The sequence below is a fragment of the Nematostella vectensis genome, chromosome 13 (genome assembly GCF_932526225.1).
Source record: "Nematostella vectensis chromosome 13, jaNemVect1.1, whole genome shotgun sequence".
In the NCBI taxonomy this organism is placed as follows: Eukaryota; Metazoa; Cnidaria; class Anthozoa; order Actiniaria; family Edwardsiidae; genus Nematostella; species Nematostella vectensis.
Window position 1 is genome coordinate 2,996,767 of NC_064046.1, and position 19,641 is coordinate 3,016,407.

Sequence of the window (19,641 nt, forward strand, 5' to 3'; positions counted from 1 at the left end):
GCGCAGTAATGTAACACAGGGAACCCACACAAAAAAGACGATCCACTAAAAAAATTAGACTTGCTCTCCGCTCGCTGCGCTCGCTCCGAGCAATAAATATAATGATACTGATGATAGATATTTACTTGATAAAGAATTTAATAATACATAAACTCTGAATCTACATCTATGGAATCCCTCTTCATAGAAATCATCAATTAAAATCTAAAAACACATTAATTGGAGTTATCTACAGACAACCACACTCAAATGTAAATGATTTTCTAAACGAAATGGAACTTTTAACAACAAAACTAAACACTGAAAACAAAAAATGCTATATTCTTGGTGATTTTAATTTGAACCTTATAAATATTGAATATCATGAATTAACAAGGCAATTTCTTGATATTATGTACTCTTCTTTGATGATTCCTACTATAAGCAAACCTACCAGAATAAAAAGTCATAGTCCAACACTTATTTACAATATTTTTACTAACAATATAAACATGCAAGATTCATTCAGTGGATTATTATGTGCAGACATATCTAACCACATTCCTATATTCCATATAACAAAAATTGGGATAACAAAACAAAACAAGGAAAAACGCAATATGTATACCTAGAAAAGAATTATGAATGACTCATGCATAGATAACTTTCTAGGCGAAATAGATCAAATAAACTGGGATAATGTAGTATTCAAGGAAAATGTAAATGACTCATACAATAGTTTCTTACAAAATATCACATATATATATGAAACTTGTTTCCCTCTAAAGAAATTTCGTAATAAAAAAAATAAATTCTAAACCATGGATAACTAATGGTCTCCTAAAATCAATTAACAAAAAACACAAATTGTACAAGAAATCACAAGAATTACCTTCAGAATCGAATTTCAACAAATTCAAACAGTACAGAAATAAACTAAATAGCCAACTTAGAATAGCAAAACGAGATCACTTCACTGATAGTCTTGAAAAATCAAAAATGGATGCTAAAAACACATGGAAGATGCTAAATTCCCTATTGAAAAAAAACATTAAAAAATCGAACTATCCAGATATATTTGAAAAATAACAACCAAGAAATTTAAAATCCAAAGGATATTGCTGAGAATTTTGCCGATTATTTTACAAATATAGGGCCAAACCTCTTTAAAAATATTGAAAATACGAACATTGATATAAAATCATACTTAAAGGTAACTATAGCAATAGTTTGCTCTTCCGTCTTACCACGCCTGATGAAATAAAAGAAATAACACTTTCTCTAAAAAATAAAAACAGTTGTGGATTTGATGAGATTAATATAAGGGTTATCAAAGCAGCAATTTCAATACTATCAAATCCTCTCAGTACCTTAATCAACCAATCTATTATGGCCGGTATAGTGCCAGATAAACTCAAAATAGCCAAAGTCATACCGTTATTTAAATCAGGAGAAAAAGAGTTATTCAGTAACTATAGACCAATTTCTATACTTCCATATGCTTCTCAAAAATTTATGAAAGAGCAATATACAATCAACTTATCTCCTTCATTAACAAATATAACATTCTAAATAATAACCAGTATGGATTTAGAGACAAACATTCAACAGTTATGGCAGTTTGTGACTTTATAGAAAAGATATCCTCTTCTATCGATAAAGGCTACAATACTATAGGCATTTTTTTAGACTTGTCAAAGGCATTCGACACCATAAACCACAATATCCTTCTTCAAAAACTGCAATTTTATGGTATGAAAAGAATTCCACTGCTTTGGTTCCAAAATTATCTTTCAAACCGAAAACAATTCGTTAATTATAAAGATACAAAGTCAGAAGAATATGATATAACCTGTGGTGTTCCCCAGAGTTCAATTCTTGGGTCCTTACTATTTCTAATATACATTAATGATTTCCCTAATGCCACGGAACTGTTTTCATTTACTCTTTTTGCTGATGACACAAACTTAATTTTCAAATCGAAATCTGCTGAGGACATGGATGAAATTTTAACTTCGAGCTATTTAAACTGACAGAATGGTTTAAGACAAATAAATTATCACTTAACACTAAAAAAAAAACTATATTATATTCAGAAACAGCAAAAGAAAAACGAAACATACAACCAAAATAGAGATAAACAACGAACCAATCCAGATGGTAAATGAAACTAAATTCTTAGGACTCATCATTGATAGTCAATTAAATTGGAAGTCGCATATCAACCATGTCAGAACTAAAATCACTAAAAATGTTGGAATAATGAAAAAACTTCGCTTTTATTTGCCTAAATTTAGCCTAAAAACTTTATATTTTACATTAGTTCATCCGTACATACACTATGGAAACATCAACTGGGCAAGTAATTATGACACAAATTTAAAACGAATATTCCTTTTGCAAAAAAGGTGTGTTAGAATAATAACATTTTCTCATTACCTCATTCACACTGAGCCCTTATTCAGACAAGAAAGTCTTCTTACGGTCTATGACATTAACACCCTTGAAACTGCATTATTCATGTATAAATTCGACAATAATCAATTACCGGGGACTTTTGATAACTTTATTAAAAGAAATAATACAATCCACAGCTATAACATGAGAAATTCATGCGACTATCGCACAACTCTTAGAAAAACAAGACGGGGCCAATTTTCAATTTCGTACAGGGGTCCAAAAATCTGGAGCAACCTCACTTGAAGCAAAACAATGCAGATCAATAGATATGTTCAAAAAGATTGTAAAGGACAATATTCTCTCTCAAAAAGCAGTTATTGATTAACAGATATGATTCTACTTTATTTCATCAAATCAGCCACATGTAAATTTAATAATAAGGATTCCTTAGTCAAATCAAGAACACTCATATATATTAGAGTAGAGACGCTACGACAGGGGTCTACACCTCATAAGCATTGTGCTTTAAGTAGACTCCTCATCATCACTATTTTTTGCATTATTATCATTATAGTATTATTTGGTGAAATAAACTTGATTGATTAGGTGTCCTTGGCCGTTCTTAGGTGTACCTTGACGTTCTTAGGTGTACCTAGCCGTCCTTAGGTGTACCTGGCCGTCCTTAGGTGTACCTTGACGTCCTTAGGTGTACCTAGCCGTCCTTAGATGTCCTTGGCCGTTCTTAGGTGTACCTAGGCCGTCCTTAGGTGTCCTTGGCCGTTCTTAGGTGTACCAGGCCGTCCTTAGGTGTACCTGGCCGTCCTTAGGTGTACCTTGACGTCCTTAGGTGTACCTAGCCGTCCTTAGGTGTCCTTGGCCGTCCTTAGGTGTACCTGGCCGTCCTTAGGTGTCCTTGGCCGTCCTTAGGTGTACCTTGCCGTCCTTAGGTGTCCTTGGCCGTCCTTAGGTGTACCTGGCCGTCCTTAGGTGTCCTTGGCCGTCCTTAGGTGTCCTTGGCCGTCCTTAGGTGTCCTTGGCCGTCCTTAGGTGTACCTGGCCGTCCTTAGGTGTACCTTGACGTCCTTAGGTGTACCTAGCCGTCCTTAGGTGTACCTAGCCGTCCTTAGATGTCCTTGGCCGTCCTTAGGTGTCCTTGGCCGTCCTTAGGTGTCCTTGGCCGTCCTTAGGTGTCCTTGGCCGTCCTTAGGTGTCATTGGCCGTCCTTGGGGGGTACCTGGTCGTCCTTAGGTGTACCTAGCCGTCCTTAGGTGTACATAGCCGTCCTTAGGAGTACCTTGCCGTCCTTAGGTGTCCTTGGCCGTCCTTAGATGAACCTTGCTGGGGAGCTGTGATTTGAGAGGTTCGGGCAAATAGCCATTGGACTCTTTATTTTACATAGCCAAGTACATCTAAGGACGGCTAGGTACACCTAAGGACGGTCAAGCACTCCAAATGATGCCCAAGTACACCTAAGGTCGGCCAATGACACCTAAGGACGGCAAGGTACACCTAAGGACGGCAAGGTACACCTAAGGATGGCCAGGTACACCTAAGGACACCTAAGGACGGCCAAGGACACCTAAGGACGGCTAGGTACACCTAAGGACGGCTAGGTACACCTAAGGACACCTAAGGACGGCCAAGGACACCTAAGGACGGCAAGGTACACCTAAGGACGGCCAAGGACACCTAAGGACGGCCAGGTACACCTAAGGACGGCCAAGGACACACTAGGACGGCCAAGGACGGCAAAGGATAGCCAAAGAACACCAAATGACGGTTAGGTACATCTAAGGACGGCCAAGGACACCTAAGGACGGCACTGTAAACCTAGGGACGGTCAGGTACACCTAAGGACGGCCAAGGGAACCTAAGGCCAATCAAGTACATCTAAGAACGGCCAGGGACACTCGACACCATAGGACGCCTTCTAAGGTTGCCGGGGTGCAGTTCACTTATATTGTATCTTGAACACACTTTACCGATCATGTGTGAAGTACCTACCCGCGCATTTTTTGCAACCGCAGACCCAAATGATCGACGTCACTTCAAGATGGCGGTTCGCAGAGCTGTTTTACGATATTTCACACATTTCGGGATATTGTCAGGAAATCCAAGCGTAATACCTCTACAAACTTCGACATGCTCCATCCTCACCCATGGATACAGGACAAGATCAGCTGATTTTTTGTATTATTACCGGTGTTTGTTGGCAGGGGTAAAACATCGTAGTTCAAGCACATGTACAGCGAAAAATGGTCATTTACAAGAACCTTCTTCAAAAGACTCACCGAACTTCGCGCGATTGCGATACCTGTGCGAAAACCGGGACCTCGATGCAGCACGGGAGCTACTAGATGGCATACTATCTGACGACACACTTTACGTTACTAGCGCGTTTAACTGTTTACTACACCATGCTGTAGAATTTCAAGATCACAAAACCGTAGAATATGTTCTTGGTAAAATGAGCCTGCATAGTATTAAAAAAGACGGTGCCACATATTACATGTTGGCGCAATATTTCACAGCCCATGGCCTGCTTTGGCAGGGGCTTCAATCATTGCGGGAAATGCAAGCAGAAGGTTTACAGACGCATGCACGGAACTACCATCCTTTAATCCTATCTGCTGTCCAACAACAAAGCCTCCAGGTAGCATTTAAACTGTGCAACGAGATGCGTGATATAGAGAGGAGACCAAGCTACCGTTGTTATACAGCCTTGATTGACGGCGTTACGAGGAACAATGGTTCAATGGCGTGGAGGAATGAGGTTTACCGGTTACTAGAACGCTTTAGAACAGATCGCGAAAAATTGGATCCTGAGATGTTAAGTGCTTTGCAAAATTGGTTTAGCAGGTGAGATAACCTCAGTGGTGAAAATTTCTGCAAAGAAATTCAATAACTTGCATACATGCCCCTAGGCCATAGAAGTGGGGGATGCATTTTTTAAGGCACCCAAATAAAAATCAAAACATATTCTGTAGTCAATATCAGCTGTGTTTTCATTTAGCTGCAAAGGATATTTTCAAAGTTGCATTCGTCTTTGCTTGAGTCATCTTTTTTGGAGTATTTTTTTATGATACTCATTTAAGGAAAAAAAAACAAATAAGTTGACATGAGAGTAAGTAGCTCATTCGGTCATTCAGAAATCTTGAAGCTCTTATTATTGCACAACCCTCAGACTTCCGAACAAACCTTTCCTTATCATGAAGAATTGAAGAAACAAGGAGTAGAGGATGATAATCTGTTTAGAATTAAAATTTGAGATTGGCATTTTAAATTTGTTCACTATAGTTTGTACAAATTTTTAAAGATGCAATGTAAAAGATTAACTAATGGGACTGTTAAATCTAATAAATTGAAAACAAATATTTTCTTATTTTGCATGTTTGCATTGCATAGCCAATCAGATGAAAAGTGGAAAGCAGAATGGTCACAAATCAGTGATAGGTGAGTGAGGATCACATGTTAAAGTGCCAGTAGCATCAAACTCTTAATTTCCGGGTTTATACTAATATATCAGTAGTGTAGGACTAGAAAACAAGCCATACCAAGTTTTATTGCCATAGGATGGGTTTTCGTGGGGTTTTGCCGGCTTTTAAATGTAAATAATATTGCACTCTCAAGCGAAAAGTGACCCCACTTTTCGAAAGCGTTCCTCGTTGATTCAGGAATCCTGAAGGGCACATTTTCTATTTTTTAAGGGCCTTGTTTTACCCTGCTACCAGAGCAATATCATTATTTTTCTTATTCAATATGATCACCTGTATAATAATAAATAAAATATTTCTGAGATAGGTGTCAAATTGTGTGTTTTTTTAATTACTGCATTACCCCTTATTTCTAAGGAAAAATGTGCTTACATTAGTTTTCATCAGTTTTTGAGTTAACAAAAGCAGGGATGCAGATCTAATTTGATTGAATCATTATGAGGCCTTGAACCAATTTCTTCAAATCGGGGTAACAATTATCATATGATCAGAAAAAAGCCTGAAAATTCTAAATCTTTTAAGTTTTACATTACCAATTCTTAACTGTAATCAACCGCAATCATTAATCTATCTAATTTGAAATTAAGAGATCCTTTGCTCAACGCTGTAAAAATGACCCCTTTCCAAAAATGAGCAATCTATTTTGTCCTCGTTGAATCAAATACTTTTATCGCTAGAGGAAAAATTTTTCAATAGAATTTTTTTATAGTTATTTGAGAAAAAGCTTATCAAGAACTTAGTACTGTTGTCAAAATTGTAAATTCATTGAATCATTCTAAGGTCTCTAATTTTTTTAATGAGTTTCAACACAATGCTCTGATTACAACAGGTACCAGATAAATACCTCATTTTTTTCGTCAAAGTTTCCCGTTTGCCTCGATGGCCCAACGTGTATCGTGCAGGAATACGAATCCCTCGATCCGTGGTTTGAGTATCACCCGCATGTTTTACATTTTTTTCGTTTTCTTTATTTTCTTTTTCCTTTTCCTTTTCTAGTCCTTTTCTTTCACAACGAAGGGTTGTTCTAATAAGTTTTAATTGCTAACACCCCCTGCAAAGCATTTATTTAGAAAATTTCTTGCACATTTTAGCTTCATGCAAGCACCTGCGGGCTTGTTTTATGGGGTCAACTTGTGAAAAGGAAGAGCTGTTTTTAAACACATGTATCTTTGCCTGTGGTCAAATTTCGAGATTTTTTCTGATATCATATGAAAACTCTTTACTTATTCTTCATCTCAGGATACGTAAATATTAAAAACAAGTTTCTGGAATTTGTTGCTAGTGGCACTTTAATATCATCACCATCAACGTCATCATCATGAATGGATATCCTCTCACCTTTTTTATTGTTTTCATGACTTTCATCATCCACTTAATGTCAATATCACTAACTAGTGTGATGTCTATCACCTGTATTATACCACTGTCATCATCATTACCATCATGAATGAATACCAATCTTTTTCTCTTTTCTATTGTTGTTTCAGTGGATTATGTCAATCATGCAATGAACCACTTGAAACTGGACAGCTTTCTGGCAATGAATACTTGGCACTAAAAACCCATTTACTGCACCAACTCTGGCATGTCATCTCACAACTTCCTCATCAGACAATGAAGTGTTTCACCCCTTTGGGTAATTTCACTGATAATCTAACTCATCAGAGTGTGGACTCAGTACCAAAGAGTCTAGATACGTTTATAGGACAGACAGGCCCCTATGATGTGGTGGTGGATGCATTGAATGTTGGGTATCAATTTGGTAAAAACAATTTCCTTGCACAAATGGTAAGACCTTGATCTATTGAATGGCATTATTGTATCATCTTTACTAGTAGAGATACACCTTAACTTTACTAGTAGATACACCTAAAAAAAATTGCAAATGGCAAAAAGAAAATGGCACTTTTTTTTAGTTGCCGACTGCAAAAACTTTTTTTTTCAAGATTTTCATTCTTACAGACAAACAGATTGGCTGACAGGTACTCTTTGTAGTCCTCATCGCCTAAAATGGTGACATTTTGTTTTAGTGATCAAAATATATAAAATGTCCTCAACACTATACAGTTCTGTAGCAATGGGCTTTCTTGAATGATATTGAAGATATGATACACCTGGTTGACTTTTGAATGTTAAATTTTACTCATGTATAACTCAAAGTTTGATTTTCGCCAGGTCCATGAAATTTGTTCTCTGTTTCTGGAAGAAGGCAAAAGGGTCCTCGTGATTGGTGCAGCACCAATTCGATTCAATGCACCAAAGAGCAAGGGAGACATCAGCAGGCTTGTCAAGTTCCTGTCCAAGCACTGCGGCCTGTTTCTCTTGCGGGATACAAGGTAGGGCATTATAGCATACCTGTCAACTCTCCCGCATTAGGCGGGAGTCTCAAGATTTTGGACCCCTTCTCCTGCTCTCCCGCGTTGAGTACAAAATCTCCCGCTTTTTAGCGATTTTTATTGCTTCCGAAAATTATTCTATAGAAAATCGTCTTTTTGCCTATTTTCTATTAAAATATTTGAACAATAATTCCCTTGCATAGGGCAATTTACCTAACAACCTCATGAGGTCTATAAGTGGATTTGTTCGTCAGAGCTTTCTGTCGTGGTTACAAATGTGGCATGGTTTGAATTTTTTTCAAACTTGTTGGAATTTTTCAAACTAGCTCGTTTTTGGATACCTAGCATTTTAAAAGGGATTTTATTTTTGGGGAGTCATTAATAAAACAGGGGCTTGGATTTTTTTTGGGGGGAGGGGTAACTAAAAGAAATAAAAGATACCCTTTTCTTCCAAATCCCACTTTCTTCCATCCTTTCTATTTGCTTACTCCACACCACCCTATCCTTACCCCCTCCTTATCCCTACCCCTTCCTAATCGCTATCCCTACCCCTCCCTAATCGCTATCCATACCCCCTACAACTTTATATTTATTTTATTTTTTTCTAAATAAACCATACCTCCACAAGGATTTGAACCACTGATCTTTAGATTGAAACTCCAATCGTTGGTGAAATTGTTTGCATATCATTTTTATGTCGGCAATGTATTATAATTTATGCGCAAATGACATTAAAATTCACGCATGCGCATCGTACATGATACGGTACTTAGCAATATGGCCAACTGTGTAAACAGCCAGGAATTCTTGAAGCAAATAGATACTATAAAAGAGCAAGCAAAGACTCAGAAATCTGGCATCAATGTTTTCATCACTGACGAGTTCTATTCTAAAGCTCAAGACTATCTTAAAGAAAAAGCAAAAGGCAACGAATGTAGAATAAGCAACCAAATGACGAAGACCGAAATCGAAGCTATAAAAAGAAAGAAATGGACCCTAAATGCCAAAAACGAAGTAGTTTCAAGTGGAGGAAAGCCAGTTCTATGTCGAAGCCAACTACATCAACATCTGTCATTTGCACACCAAAGAGTGGCTCACAGAGGACGACAAAAAACTGAAAAATGGATCCAAGATAACTTTGCAGAAGTCACACAGAAAGTGATCAATGTGTTCGTACAGTTGTGCAAATATCACGCCAAACAAAAACCCATAACAAGTCGTGTTAAAGAGGTTACTAAACCATTTCAAGCGCCAACATTTCTCTCTTTAATCGGGTTAGATCTAATGGATTTCCGTAACATGCCGTGCAAATGCAGTAAGCGCCATCAATGGGTGCTAAACAACATTATCGATCACCATTCAAAGTACGTAACTTGTTGGCCATTGAAGGGAAAGAATGCAGTTGAAGTCTTACAAGGTCTTAAAAACTACTGCTACTCATTTGGTTTTCCAAAGAAAATAGTTTGTGACAACGGTACTGAGTTTTGGAATGCCATGCTGAATTCCTTTTGTGAAGAAAACAACATAGAAATTTGCCATGGATCTCCAAGGACACCAACTACTCAAGGCCTTGTAGAAAGAAGCAACCGCACATGGAAAGAGGACATGCGAGCAATACTAATCTCAAAGCAAAAAAGTGTTGGAGAATGGTTCAAAGCAACAATGGAAGCCTCATATAATATGAACATAACGTACCATTGAGCTATTAAATGTTCACCGTACGAAGCTGTCTTTAGGTTTAAAGCCCACCGTGAGGTCAACAGAATTGAACAAGATGGACAAGAGGTTCAAGAAGAACAACTAGAAGACAACCCAACAGTACCACTTGGACAAGAAGAACAACTAGAAGACAACCCAACAGTACCACTTGAACAGGAAGAACAACTAGAAGACAACCCAACAGTACCACTTGAACAAGAACAACAACTAGAAGACAACCCAACAGTACCACTTGAACAGGAAGAACAACTAGAAGACAACCCAACAGTACCACTTGAACAAGAAGAACAACTAGAAGACAACCCAACAGTACCACTTGAACAAGAAGAACAACTAGAAGACAACCCAACAGTACCACTTGAACAAGAAGAACAACTAGAAGACAACCCAACAGTACCACTTGAACAAGAAGAACAACTAGAAGACAACCCAACAGTACCACTTGAAGAACATATTGACAATGAGGGAAAGAAATGTAAGCGTCAAAAAAATCTGTGAATCACAGAAAACATATAATGAAAAAATGAAAAAACAAACACAGAAAGCAAAGAAATTCAAATTTAATGTATATGACATTGTTGCTATTCAAATACATAAGTCTGACAAAGTCAGTAAATTACATCCTAATATTCTCGTTGGCGAAATTACAGAGATTGATTCCACAAGTAATTATGTAAAAGTGGTAACACAGTTTGGTATCATTAAAGGGCTTATTGCCCCAACCAGACTAAATGCTTGTACTGCAACAAATGTTGCATTTGATTATGATCACAAGGTATCATTCACATATGCATGTAAACAATGTCAATCATAACTGTCAATGAACTGCCTTCTGGTTAAAACACTCATCACTTTTTTAACCAACTACCTAACTATATACTGTAGTTAGAATATAAAGCCGTACCCAACCTTGTCCCTAAACCTAACCCCAAGGTACTATGAATATAAAGCCGTACCCAACCTTGTCCCTAAACCTAACCCCAAGGTACTATGAATATAAAGCCGTACCCGACCTTGTCCCTAAACCTAACCCCAAGGTACTATGAATATAAAGCCGTACCCGACCTTGTCCCTAAACCTAACCCTAAGGTACTATGAATATAAAGCCGTACCCAACCTTGTCCCTAAACCTAACCCCAAGGTACTATGAATATAAAGCCGTACCCAACCTTGTCCCTAAACCTAACCCCAAGGTACTATGAATATAAAGCCGTATCCAACCTTGTCCCTAAACCTAACCCTAAGGTACTATGAATATAAAGCCGTACCCGACCTTCTCCCTAAACCTAACTCCAAGGTACTATGAATATAAAGCCGTACCCAACCTTGTCCCTAAACCTAACCCCAAGGTACTATGAATATAAAGCCGTACCCAACCTTGTCCCTAAACCTAGCCCTAAGGTACTATGAATTTTTCAAACTAGTATGAAATTTTTCAAACCTGTTTGAAAAATTCAAACCAGTTTTAACAATTTCAAACCGAGGAAGCATTTCAAACCACAACATTTCTATACAGCAAATGCCTGCAAGGTTAAACCCACCCCTCCCCCCAAAAAAGAATATACCCCACCCCTCCCCCAAAAAAATTCTCAAGCCTTGAGATTTTCGGAGGTTGACAGGTATGTTATAGGAATCTGCATTAGGAGTTTCTTGCTGATCCAAAGCCCTGGCTCCATTCAGGGACACAAACTTTAGAATGAAATTATATAATAATTTTAAAAAATAGCCTTGTAAGTTATTGTTTTCATTCACTATTAGAAGACAGATTAATAAAAGAAATCTTGAAATTAATATCTAAAACAATGTTGTATTCTCAATCTAAAACGTCGCAATAGTTTCCACTAATCAGCCAACAAAAATGAATACTTTATCACAATTGGTATTTTGCTAGGATGACAAAATAGCAGCTAACATAAAAAAAAGTTTCCTCCTGCCATTTATTTTATTCATTGAACTGAATTCTCCTGGCTGATACTTGACAATGATCAGTAGCACAATCATGACACCATTTTAGCAAAAACAACAAACTGTCGCACAAAATAGTATACATCTCTCTCAGTTCTTATGCTTTTCACATGAAACTTTTTATAATTGTAGTCCAATAACCAATTTACAAGACCAAGGAAAAAATATTATATTTCTGAGTAGACATTTCTTGACAAAAATCTAGAAATTTAATAAACACAGCAAATTTAGAATGTAACGCGTTACATTTCCGGTCTAACACCGCATCACAAAATAACATTTTAGTTAAATTTTCTTAAAGGCTTTTAAAAAATCTGCTAAATTGAACCGACATAAATAAGGATAATAATATAACAAACATATACAAGTAATTTTAAACAAATTCATTTATTGTATTTGCAGATATTAAGATTTACAAAATATCGATGATGCGTCTAAACAGCATGTAACGCTCGTGTTATTAACAAACCTGCTCCACAAATAATGACCGATTTTAGGTACTATTAAAACAAATGTGATAAACTAAATTTTAATTTTATGATGGGCAACAAATAAACTCCTTGTAAGCGAAGTTTTCAGACAATCCACCAAATAGTTTTTGCGAAAAAAAGACAACCAATAATTCGGAAACACTTTCTGTTACATTGAAAATGAGTTTAATTTTACACCATCGCAATCACAAAACACAAAATTTAGTAATAGTACTTTTATCAAACGGTACTCACTACGACATCCCCGCTTTGGGCTTGTGTTTAGCCGACATCCCTAAAGATTTCAGCCGAATTGCAATAGTTTTGAGCGAGAAAATCAAATTCCAATGATTCGGAAACACTTTTGTGCATTATTACAGTGCTCACAAAGCGTAACGAGCGTTACAGCTGGAAGAAAACGCGAAGAAAAACTGCTAAAATGTTTCAAAATATTGTCTCTGCTTGCTTCTTTCCTCGTCCTCGAAGACTTCCACGAGATCACATGCCTAGAACAATAGATTTATGGGGGTCCCAGCACAAAATGCAGGGGTTTTGTGCGTCATAAGTTAAAAATAAACGCCCGCGGGTATTGCACAGAGAGTGCGTAGCACGTGTAGTCGGTCATTCGGCAACACAATACACAAGCTAACCTTTGAATATTCATATGGAAAATCCTGTTTCACGTAAGCAAGCTGCAGCACTCAAGAAAAAAGAAATAAAAAGGACAAAAGACAAAGATTACTACGAGAAAAATCGCAACAAGAAAATAGCTCAAGTAATCGAGCGGCGAAAAGCGAGACGAGAGGAGACAAAAGGCAAGTCACGAACAAGAACGGAAATAAAGAAAGCTGCGTCAAAGAAGAGACGCAAAGAACAACGAGCTACCGCCAGAGAAGAACTTGAAAGAAAAAGACAAATAGCAAGAGAAAAGACAAGGGAAAGGGTCCGTAGATACCGCCAGAAAAATAAGGAAGAACAAGGACAGGAGAAAAAAAATTTGCAGAACACTGGGGAGAGATTCAAGAACCGCACGTCCAAAAAACGTGTTACTGACAAGGTCAAAGATAAACTTCCGCAAACTCCCGAGAAAAAAAGCCGAAGTACTAGAAACTTTGATAAACAGCCCGAGAACAAGAAAAATACTTTCCAGGCAAGGGGTAGTGAAAACTCCAGAAGAAGAAAAAGAAAGTAACACGTTGAAAGCCCTCGCGTCGGACATCTCTGAAGGTTTGAAACACGTCAAACGTTCGGGATCGAACGAAAAACGCGCTGCCTACAAAGCACTTAAATCACTTGCCTTTGGAGATAATATAAAAAAGTCGAGAGCAAAAAAGTCCCTAGGAAAGTTAGTCGGCCTTAACGAAAAGAGCATCAGTAAAGCCATCAAAACAAGGGAGGAGATTTTAAAGGGAGAAGGAGAAAGTTGGCTTTATGTAAAAAGAAAAACACGACGAGATGCGCTCCCAGAAGAAGACGTTGAAAAAATTTACTGCTTCTGGGCCAGTTCGGCTAGTCGTCCTACAGGAGACAAAAGTGACTTTGTGAAAAACAGAGTTGGCAAAAAACAGTATTTAACCCACCCCAAGCATGTTCTCGAAACGAGCTAAACGGAGGCTTTCCAGGAATTTGCGAAGCTTCACCCTGAAGTAAAAGTAGCGCAACGCAAATTCGAGATGTTAAAACCTTACTTTGTAAAACAAGCAAGAGAAAGGGACAGAAAATCTTGCCTTTGCAGAAAACATGTCGAAACGAAAATTCTTTTCGACGCATGTATGAAGTTTCGAAAGGGTGTGGTCAAGACGACGGGAAACGAGAGCGAAGAGTCGCCCATTTTCAAAACGTTGACAGAAGCGGCTGATGCAACCTTATGCTCAAAGGAAGATGGGATAGAGCACCATAAAATCAAGTGCTTGGAGCGAGATTGCAACAGATGCTCTGTGGAGAAAATAAAACTACTTCCAGAGGAGTCTAGCAATGAAGGAAGTGTTTGTTGGTCTAGGTACGAGTACCTACCCACTGGAAAATTCCTTGCCAATGGTCAAGAGAAAAAGAAGATAGCCTTGGTCCCCAAAGAAACACCACCCTCAGAAATGTTTAAATATTTCAAAAAGCTTTTGGAAGCCTATCCCCTGCATTCATTCATGGCTAAATGGCAACGTGAGCAACTTGATAATCTTTTGGAACACTTGCCACTTGGCCATGTCGTGTGCATTCACGACTATTCTGAGGGGTATGCGTGTCGCCAGCAAGATGAGATCCAATCAGAGTTCTTTGACGTAGCCAAGGCTTCTCTACATGTTACCATCTTACATCGCCATGCTGTTGAAAGTAAAGACGGGATCACAAGCACAGAGGCTGAGCCACACTTGATCAAAGAGCACTTGTTTGTGGTTTCCGATGATCCGACGCAAGACCATGACAGTGTGCACAAAGCCCAAGAGCTTATTCATGATTACCTGGTCAACGATGTGGGCTATAGCATTGAGCTCTTGCATGAATTTACAGATGGGTGCGCAGCACAATATAAGTCACGACACTGCATTGGAGATTTGTCATGTTCTCTGGCAGATTTTGGATATCCCATCCAAAGAAGCTTTTTCGAAACCTCCCATGCTAAAGGAGAGCAAGATGCTGCTGGCTCTCATGTAAAGCAGAAAACCAGCCAAGCCGTCCTACGCAGAAAAGCTAAAATCAATTCTGCAAAGGACATGTATGCTTATCTGGTTGCAAACTTTACAGAGCCAGCAGCAACTAGCTATGCTGCTCGTAGAACGGCTACCCAGCTGACGCGCCGTGTTTTCTTTTATGTTCCGGCAAAAGGAGAGGGTGCAGTCTCCAGGAACCGTGATGGGCGAAAGTTCAAGGAAGCAAAGGGCATAAGAAAATGGCACTGTGTCAAGACACTTCCCCAGCAAGAGAAGGTCCTAGTACGGCATCGGACATGCTACTGTGTGAGCTGCATTGTGAAAGATGAAGATTCATGTACCAATAAGGCATGGCTTGATGAGTGGAAAGAAGTGACTATCCCTAGAGATGGTTCAGTTGCTATCACTCGTCAAGCCACAGAGCAGCCTGCTCTTGAACATGATACAGCATCACACATGGCAGATCTGGCTGCGTGCGGCAGCACTGTTGCCATTGAGGCTGAAGGTGATAGAATGTACGATTTCTATCTCCTCAAAGTCACGTCAGCAGGTGTTGAGGAGCTAGAACATGACTACACTGATGATTACCACAACACTGCACTGAGAGGAGAGTCTGTCTTGAAAGGGCATTTTTATCTCCGTGATAATATTCATGACATGACTTTCACCTTAAACGAAAAACGGATTGCAGTTGTTTATGCGGCCACTGTCCGCCATATTTGTGGTGACCTCCCCACTAAGAAAAGAGGCAAGAAACTTATTTACAAGCTTCCATTGAAGGAAAATGAAGCCATCCTTGCCATTCTTTGAGAAAAGTGACATTTTAAAGTATTTAGTGTTACTTATACTGTATTCTGTGTGACATTGTAGTGGGAGCCACACCCGCAAAGCATTGTGGGTAAAACACAAAAAATCGCAAAAATCATGAAGTAATGTAAAATATGAAATAATTTCAACTGTTTGTCAAAACATACTTCATAATTAGCCTGTAGAACCTTTGAATAAGGAAATTAAAGCATTTTGGTTTTTTAACCTAGTGTAACACAAAATGGATAGGTGACTGTGCTACTGATCATTGTTCTCAATTGATTTTTTTAGATTAAGAAGATGTTTTAGAGTTTTCTTTTTATATTTTAGTTTTATGGGTGTGTCCCAGGGGGAGTAAGGTTGTATTTACCCCTTTCAGTTGAAAAATATATTAAGGAATTATCAATAAAATATGCCCCCCTTTGCCACTCCCTTATGTTTTACTTTACCTGCTTTGATTTCATGTTGTTTGTATAAAGTTCAAAGCATATAGGAAAGAATTTCCCTTCTCACTACCTCTCTGATGACTGACATGTGTTTGATTACTTCCTTTCCAGTGCTGTCAAGAAGAGGCGCAAATCTGGGTAACCATTGGAATTGTTACTGTTTGAGTTTAGTGTCTAGTTTTTAGACTGTGTAGTTTCAGTATCTAACTTCTCATACTTTTGTTTCATTATTAGAGCTGGAATGCCAGCATACGATGATAAACAACACTCTCATTTATTGTTTTTCATAATCATTGTTGTACAAACCACAGTAAGAAGTAAGATTTTTTGGCTCAAAAAGGATAAACCCCAGGTCCCGTCAGATTTACAGTGGTCATAAATTGCTTGTCAAAGTGACTGGGCCTAAAAGCCATACTTGACTCTTGAGGGTTGGCTTCTTCAAACTTTAATGTGAAGTATAAAATATCATAGGATAACACGTAGGAAAGTGATGAATATTCACTTTTTAAACGGATTTATTATCATTGGCCTTGCTTTGGTAGAGAAGTGTTAAATAAACATATCAGACTTTCATAAAAGGCGGTTGATTAAAGGTCCAGACATAAGTTTGATATTCTGTTATTTTTTTTACAAAACAGAGACATGACTTTTATTTGTTTTTTGTTTATTGGAATTGTTACTGTTTGAATTAGCTTTGCAATTAGGAAGTAGTTGTTCTAATCTTTTATTAGCAAACACTCTCACATTAAATGCTTTTCAGAAAGGTCTTGAAGGCTTTCTTTGATTAAATAAATATTTTGTTTCCCTTGCAGTATACCAGATGACATGTACATGCTCCTTGCGGCAATGCATTGTGGGATTGACACCCTACTAGTCTCTAATGACATGTTTCATGATCACATGCACAGTCTCCCAGTAGAGATCCGCTCACTCTTCAGCCGATGGCTGCGCTGCCGTCAGGTGATAGTGTCTGCAACAAAAGGAGTGAAGCCTACTTATAAGGTACGGAGTGCTATATCTATTGAAATCCAGATGGGGTCGCAGAAGACCTTTGTATCAAATCACATACAGGAATAGCCTAGCCCTACCTACCCCCCCCCCCCCCCTTCAGATAGAGGTGATAAAGTGGATATATGGGAGCTATTTCAGGGATTCCCCCATCCTGAATCTATGCTCTGAATTTGTTTGTTTCAAATCCTACTATTTCTGCTGGACAGATGGACTAAAAAGCCGCATAGCCAGGAGGGGGCCCAAAATCTCAAGGAATTTTTCATACCTGTCAACCTCCGAAATTCTCAAGGCTTGAGAATTTTTGGGAGGAGGGGGGTGGGTTTAACCTTGGAGGCGTTTGCCGTATAGAAAGTTCTCACAAACAAATCCAGTAGATCTCACGAGGGTGTTAGATAAATTGCGCTACACAAGGGAATTATTGTTTTAAATATGTTAATAGAAAATAGGCAAAATGATGATTTTCTAATAAATAATTTTTCGGAAGTGATAAAAAATAGCTAAATAGCAGGAGTTTTTTTGCTCAATGCGGGAGAGCGGGAGAAGGGGTCCAAAATCTTGAGACTCCCGCCTAATGCGTGAGAGATGACAGGTAGGCATTTCCCCCTGTATTTTAGATAATGTCTCATACATTCATACTGTATATTTGGCTGCTAGAAGGGGGGCCTTGGCCACACCCTGGCTACGCCCCTGCTAAAGATGCATAAAGACATTTGCAAGCCTCAGGTTGGGACAAATTTCATGTGCATACCAGGCAAGACCCCTTGGAGCGTAGACTATAACTGTAAATGATCTAATAAATGCCCCTTATCTAAAGAACCTCTTATCTAATAATCGCCCTCCCAATGGGAGGGCAATGAACGCCCCTCTCTTTATATAAACACCCCCTTATATTTAATAACCCCCTTCCCTCCCTCCCAGCATAAAAAACAAGCGTCATGGTGATTTCAGTAATATAAATCAAATTTAATCAATCTGAGTTTGGCTTCTACTGTGTGAGACTTGCTTAATGTCAAGAAATACACAGGCTTTAATTTAACATGATCCTGGCTGAGACTAGAACCCGACTGCACTTGGATTTGTTATATTTTCAATGTTTGCAAAGAACGCCCCTCTCAATAAATGCCTACTATCTAAAATGAACGCCGCCCCACCCCCCCCCCCGCCCCCTCGGACCATTAAAGTTCATTAAATGCCCCGGGCATTTATTAGATCATTTACGATATACACAAAATTGTTAATTCTTCATGATTTTGTTGGTAATTTGCAAACAGTTCACCCGATGGTGCCTAACAGGATACAGTGGAGTAAAACATTTGGCAATTGAGTTGGCTTTTATTTTTAGAGTGTTGGCCAAGGTTTTGGTTCTTGAGCCCCAGAACCATACCCACAACTGTAAACCAATTATATTTTTTCACAAGAATGCTTGAAGTAGAATAGAGAGTGAGAAGAAATGTTCAGTACCAAACTAGTCCCTGCCATGTGTTCTTTGTGGGCTCCCTGTTGTGTTTCAGGTTCCCTGTGGTAAATGTGTTGATGAGACCTTTCTGCCCAGCCCCTGTCTCATGGAAAAGCACAGTACCAAGAACTAGGCTAATTCAATTACATTATTTAAAGATGTTTTTGTTTTGTAGTCCTAAAATAGAGAATATTTTGAATCTTTACAGAGACATCCTGCCTATGATCATGTGATTCAGAGGGCAGCAGATTCTTGGCATTTCCCATCTAATGCTGATGATTCCTGGCTGTGTGTTCACAAAAGCTGACGTGATGGAGGATTTATACCACCTAAACACTACAAAGGCTGTGTTCATAAAAGCTGATATGTGACTTATGATTCAGATGAGCTATACCACCTAAACACTACAGAGGCTGTGTGTTTATAAAAGGTTGATTGGTATAACCTTTGAACTGGTATAACCTGTGACCTGGTATAACCATGTGACCTGGTATAACCATGTGACCTGGTATAACCATGTTGTTTAACCATGTGACCTGGTCAATAGTGGACCCTGGAACTATGCCTGGTCATGTGACCTGTTTCGTCATGTGACCTGAACGATCATGTTATGATGCAGACAGCTGCCCTAGTACCAAGTATCCCTGGTCATGTGACTTGTTTAGTTATGTGACCTGTATGATCATGTGACCTGTAGGTCATGTGACTTAGAGAGCAAGGGGCCCTATGACCAAGTATACCAGGTCATGTGACTTCTTTGATCGAATAACATTGCAAGCAATGTTTTTACACATGGATATCCAAACATCTAGAGTTGAGTGAATATTAAAATTATTTTAATTATTATAAATAGATGAAGGTTCAACCAAATAAAAGTAAGTTTTTTTTCTTTTTTTGTGTATTGAATTCTATT

At 38.5% G+C, this 19,641-nt stretch overlaps 2 protein-coding genes across 4 annotated transcripts; both read left to right on the forward strand.

Moving 5' to 3' along the window:
- Positions 1-4,112: 4,112 nt before the first annotated feature.
- LOC116618790 (mitochondrial ribonuclease P catalytic subunit) lies at positions 4,113-19,617 on the forward strand. 3 transcript variants are annotated; one of them, XM_048721124.1, is made up of 7 exons: positions 4,113-5,238; positions 5,785-5,832; positions 7,361-7,661; positions 8,049-8,209; positions 16,373-16,399; positions 17,074-17,263; positions 17,927-18,379. In XM_048721124.1, the coding sequence occupies exons 1-7, from the start codon at positions 4,367-4,369 to the stop codon at positions 18,059-18,061; spliced, it is 1,734 nt and encodes a 577-aa protein (XP_048577081.1). In that variant the 5' UTR covers positions 4,113-4,366; the 3' UTR covers positions 18,062-18,379. The 3 variants fall into 3 exon arrangements, with proteins under 3 accessions (XP_048577081.1, XP_032238773.1, XP_032238771.2); XM_032382880.2 differs by lacking the exon at positions 17,927-18,379 and adding an exon at positions 18,937-19,617 and having other exon boundaries at positions 4,119-5,238; XM_032382882.2 differs by lacking the exon at positions 17,927-18,379 and having other exon boundaries at positions 4,116-5,238; positions 16,373-16,426; positions 17,074-17,195.
- LOC5496521 lies at positions 13,481-16,040 on the forward strand. Its single transcript, XM_032369396.2, has one exon. The coding sequence runs from the start codon at positions 14,037-14,039 to the stop codon at positions 15,816-15,818; it is 1,782 nt and encodes a 593-aa protein (XP_032225287.2). The 5' UTR covers positions 13,481-14,036; the 3' UTR covers positions 15,819-16,040.
- Positions 19,618-19,641: the final 24 nt, after the last annotated feature.

What these genes read in the sequence shown, in the direction of transcription:
- LOC116618790 (XM_048721124.1), top strand. Translation starts at nt 4,367, where the DNA reads ATGTGTGAAGTACCTACCCGCGCATTTTTTGCAACCGCAGACCCAAAT. An exon ending in TTGCAAAATTGGTTTAGCAG is followed by an intron (nt 5,239 to 5,784) that starts GTGAGATAACCT and finishes TGCATTGCATAG; the next exon opens with CCAATCAGATGAAAAGTGGA. An exon ending in GAGTGAAGCCTACTTATAAG is followed by an intron (nt 17,264 to 17,926) that starts GTACGGAGTGCT and finishes TTTGGCTGCTAG; the next exon opens with AAGGGGGGCCTTGGCCACAC.
- LOC5496521 (XM_032369396.2), top strand. Translation starts at nt 14,037, where the DNA reads ATGTTAAAACCTTACTTTGTAAAACAAGCAAGAGAAAGGGACAGAAAA.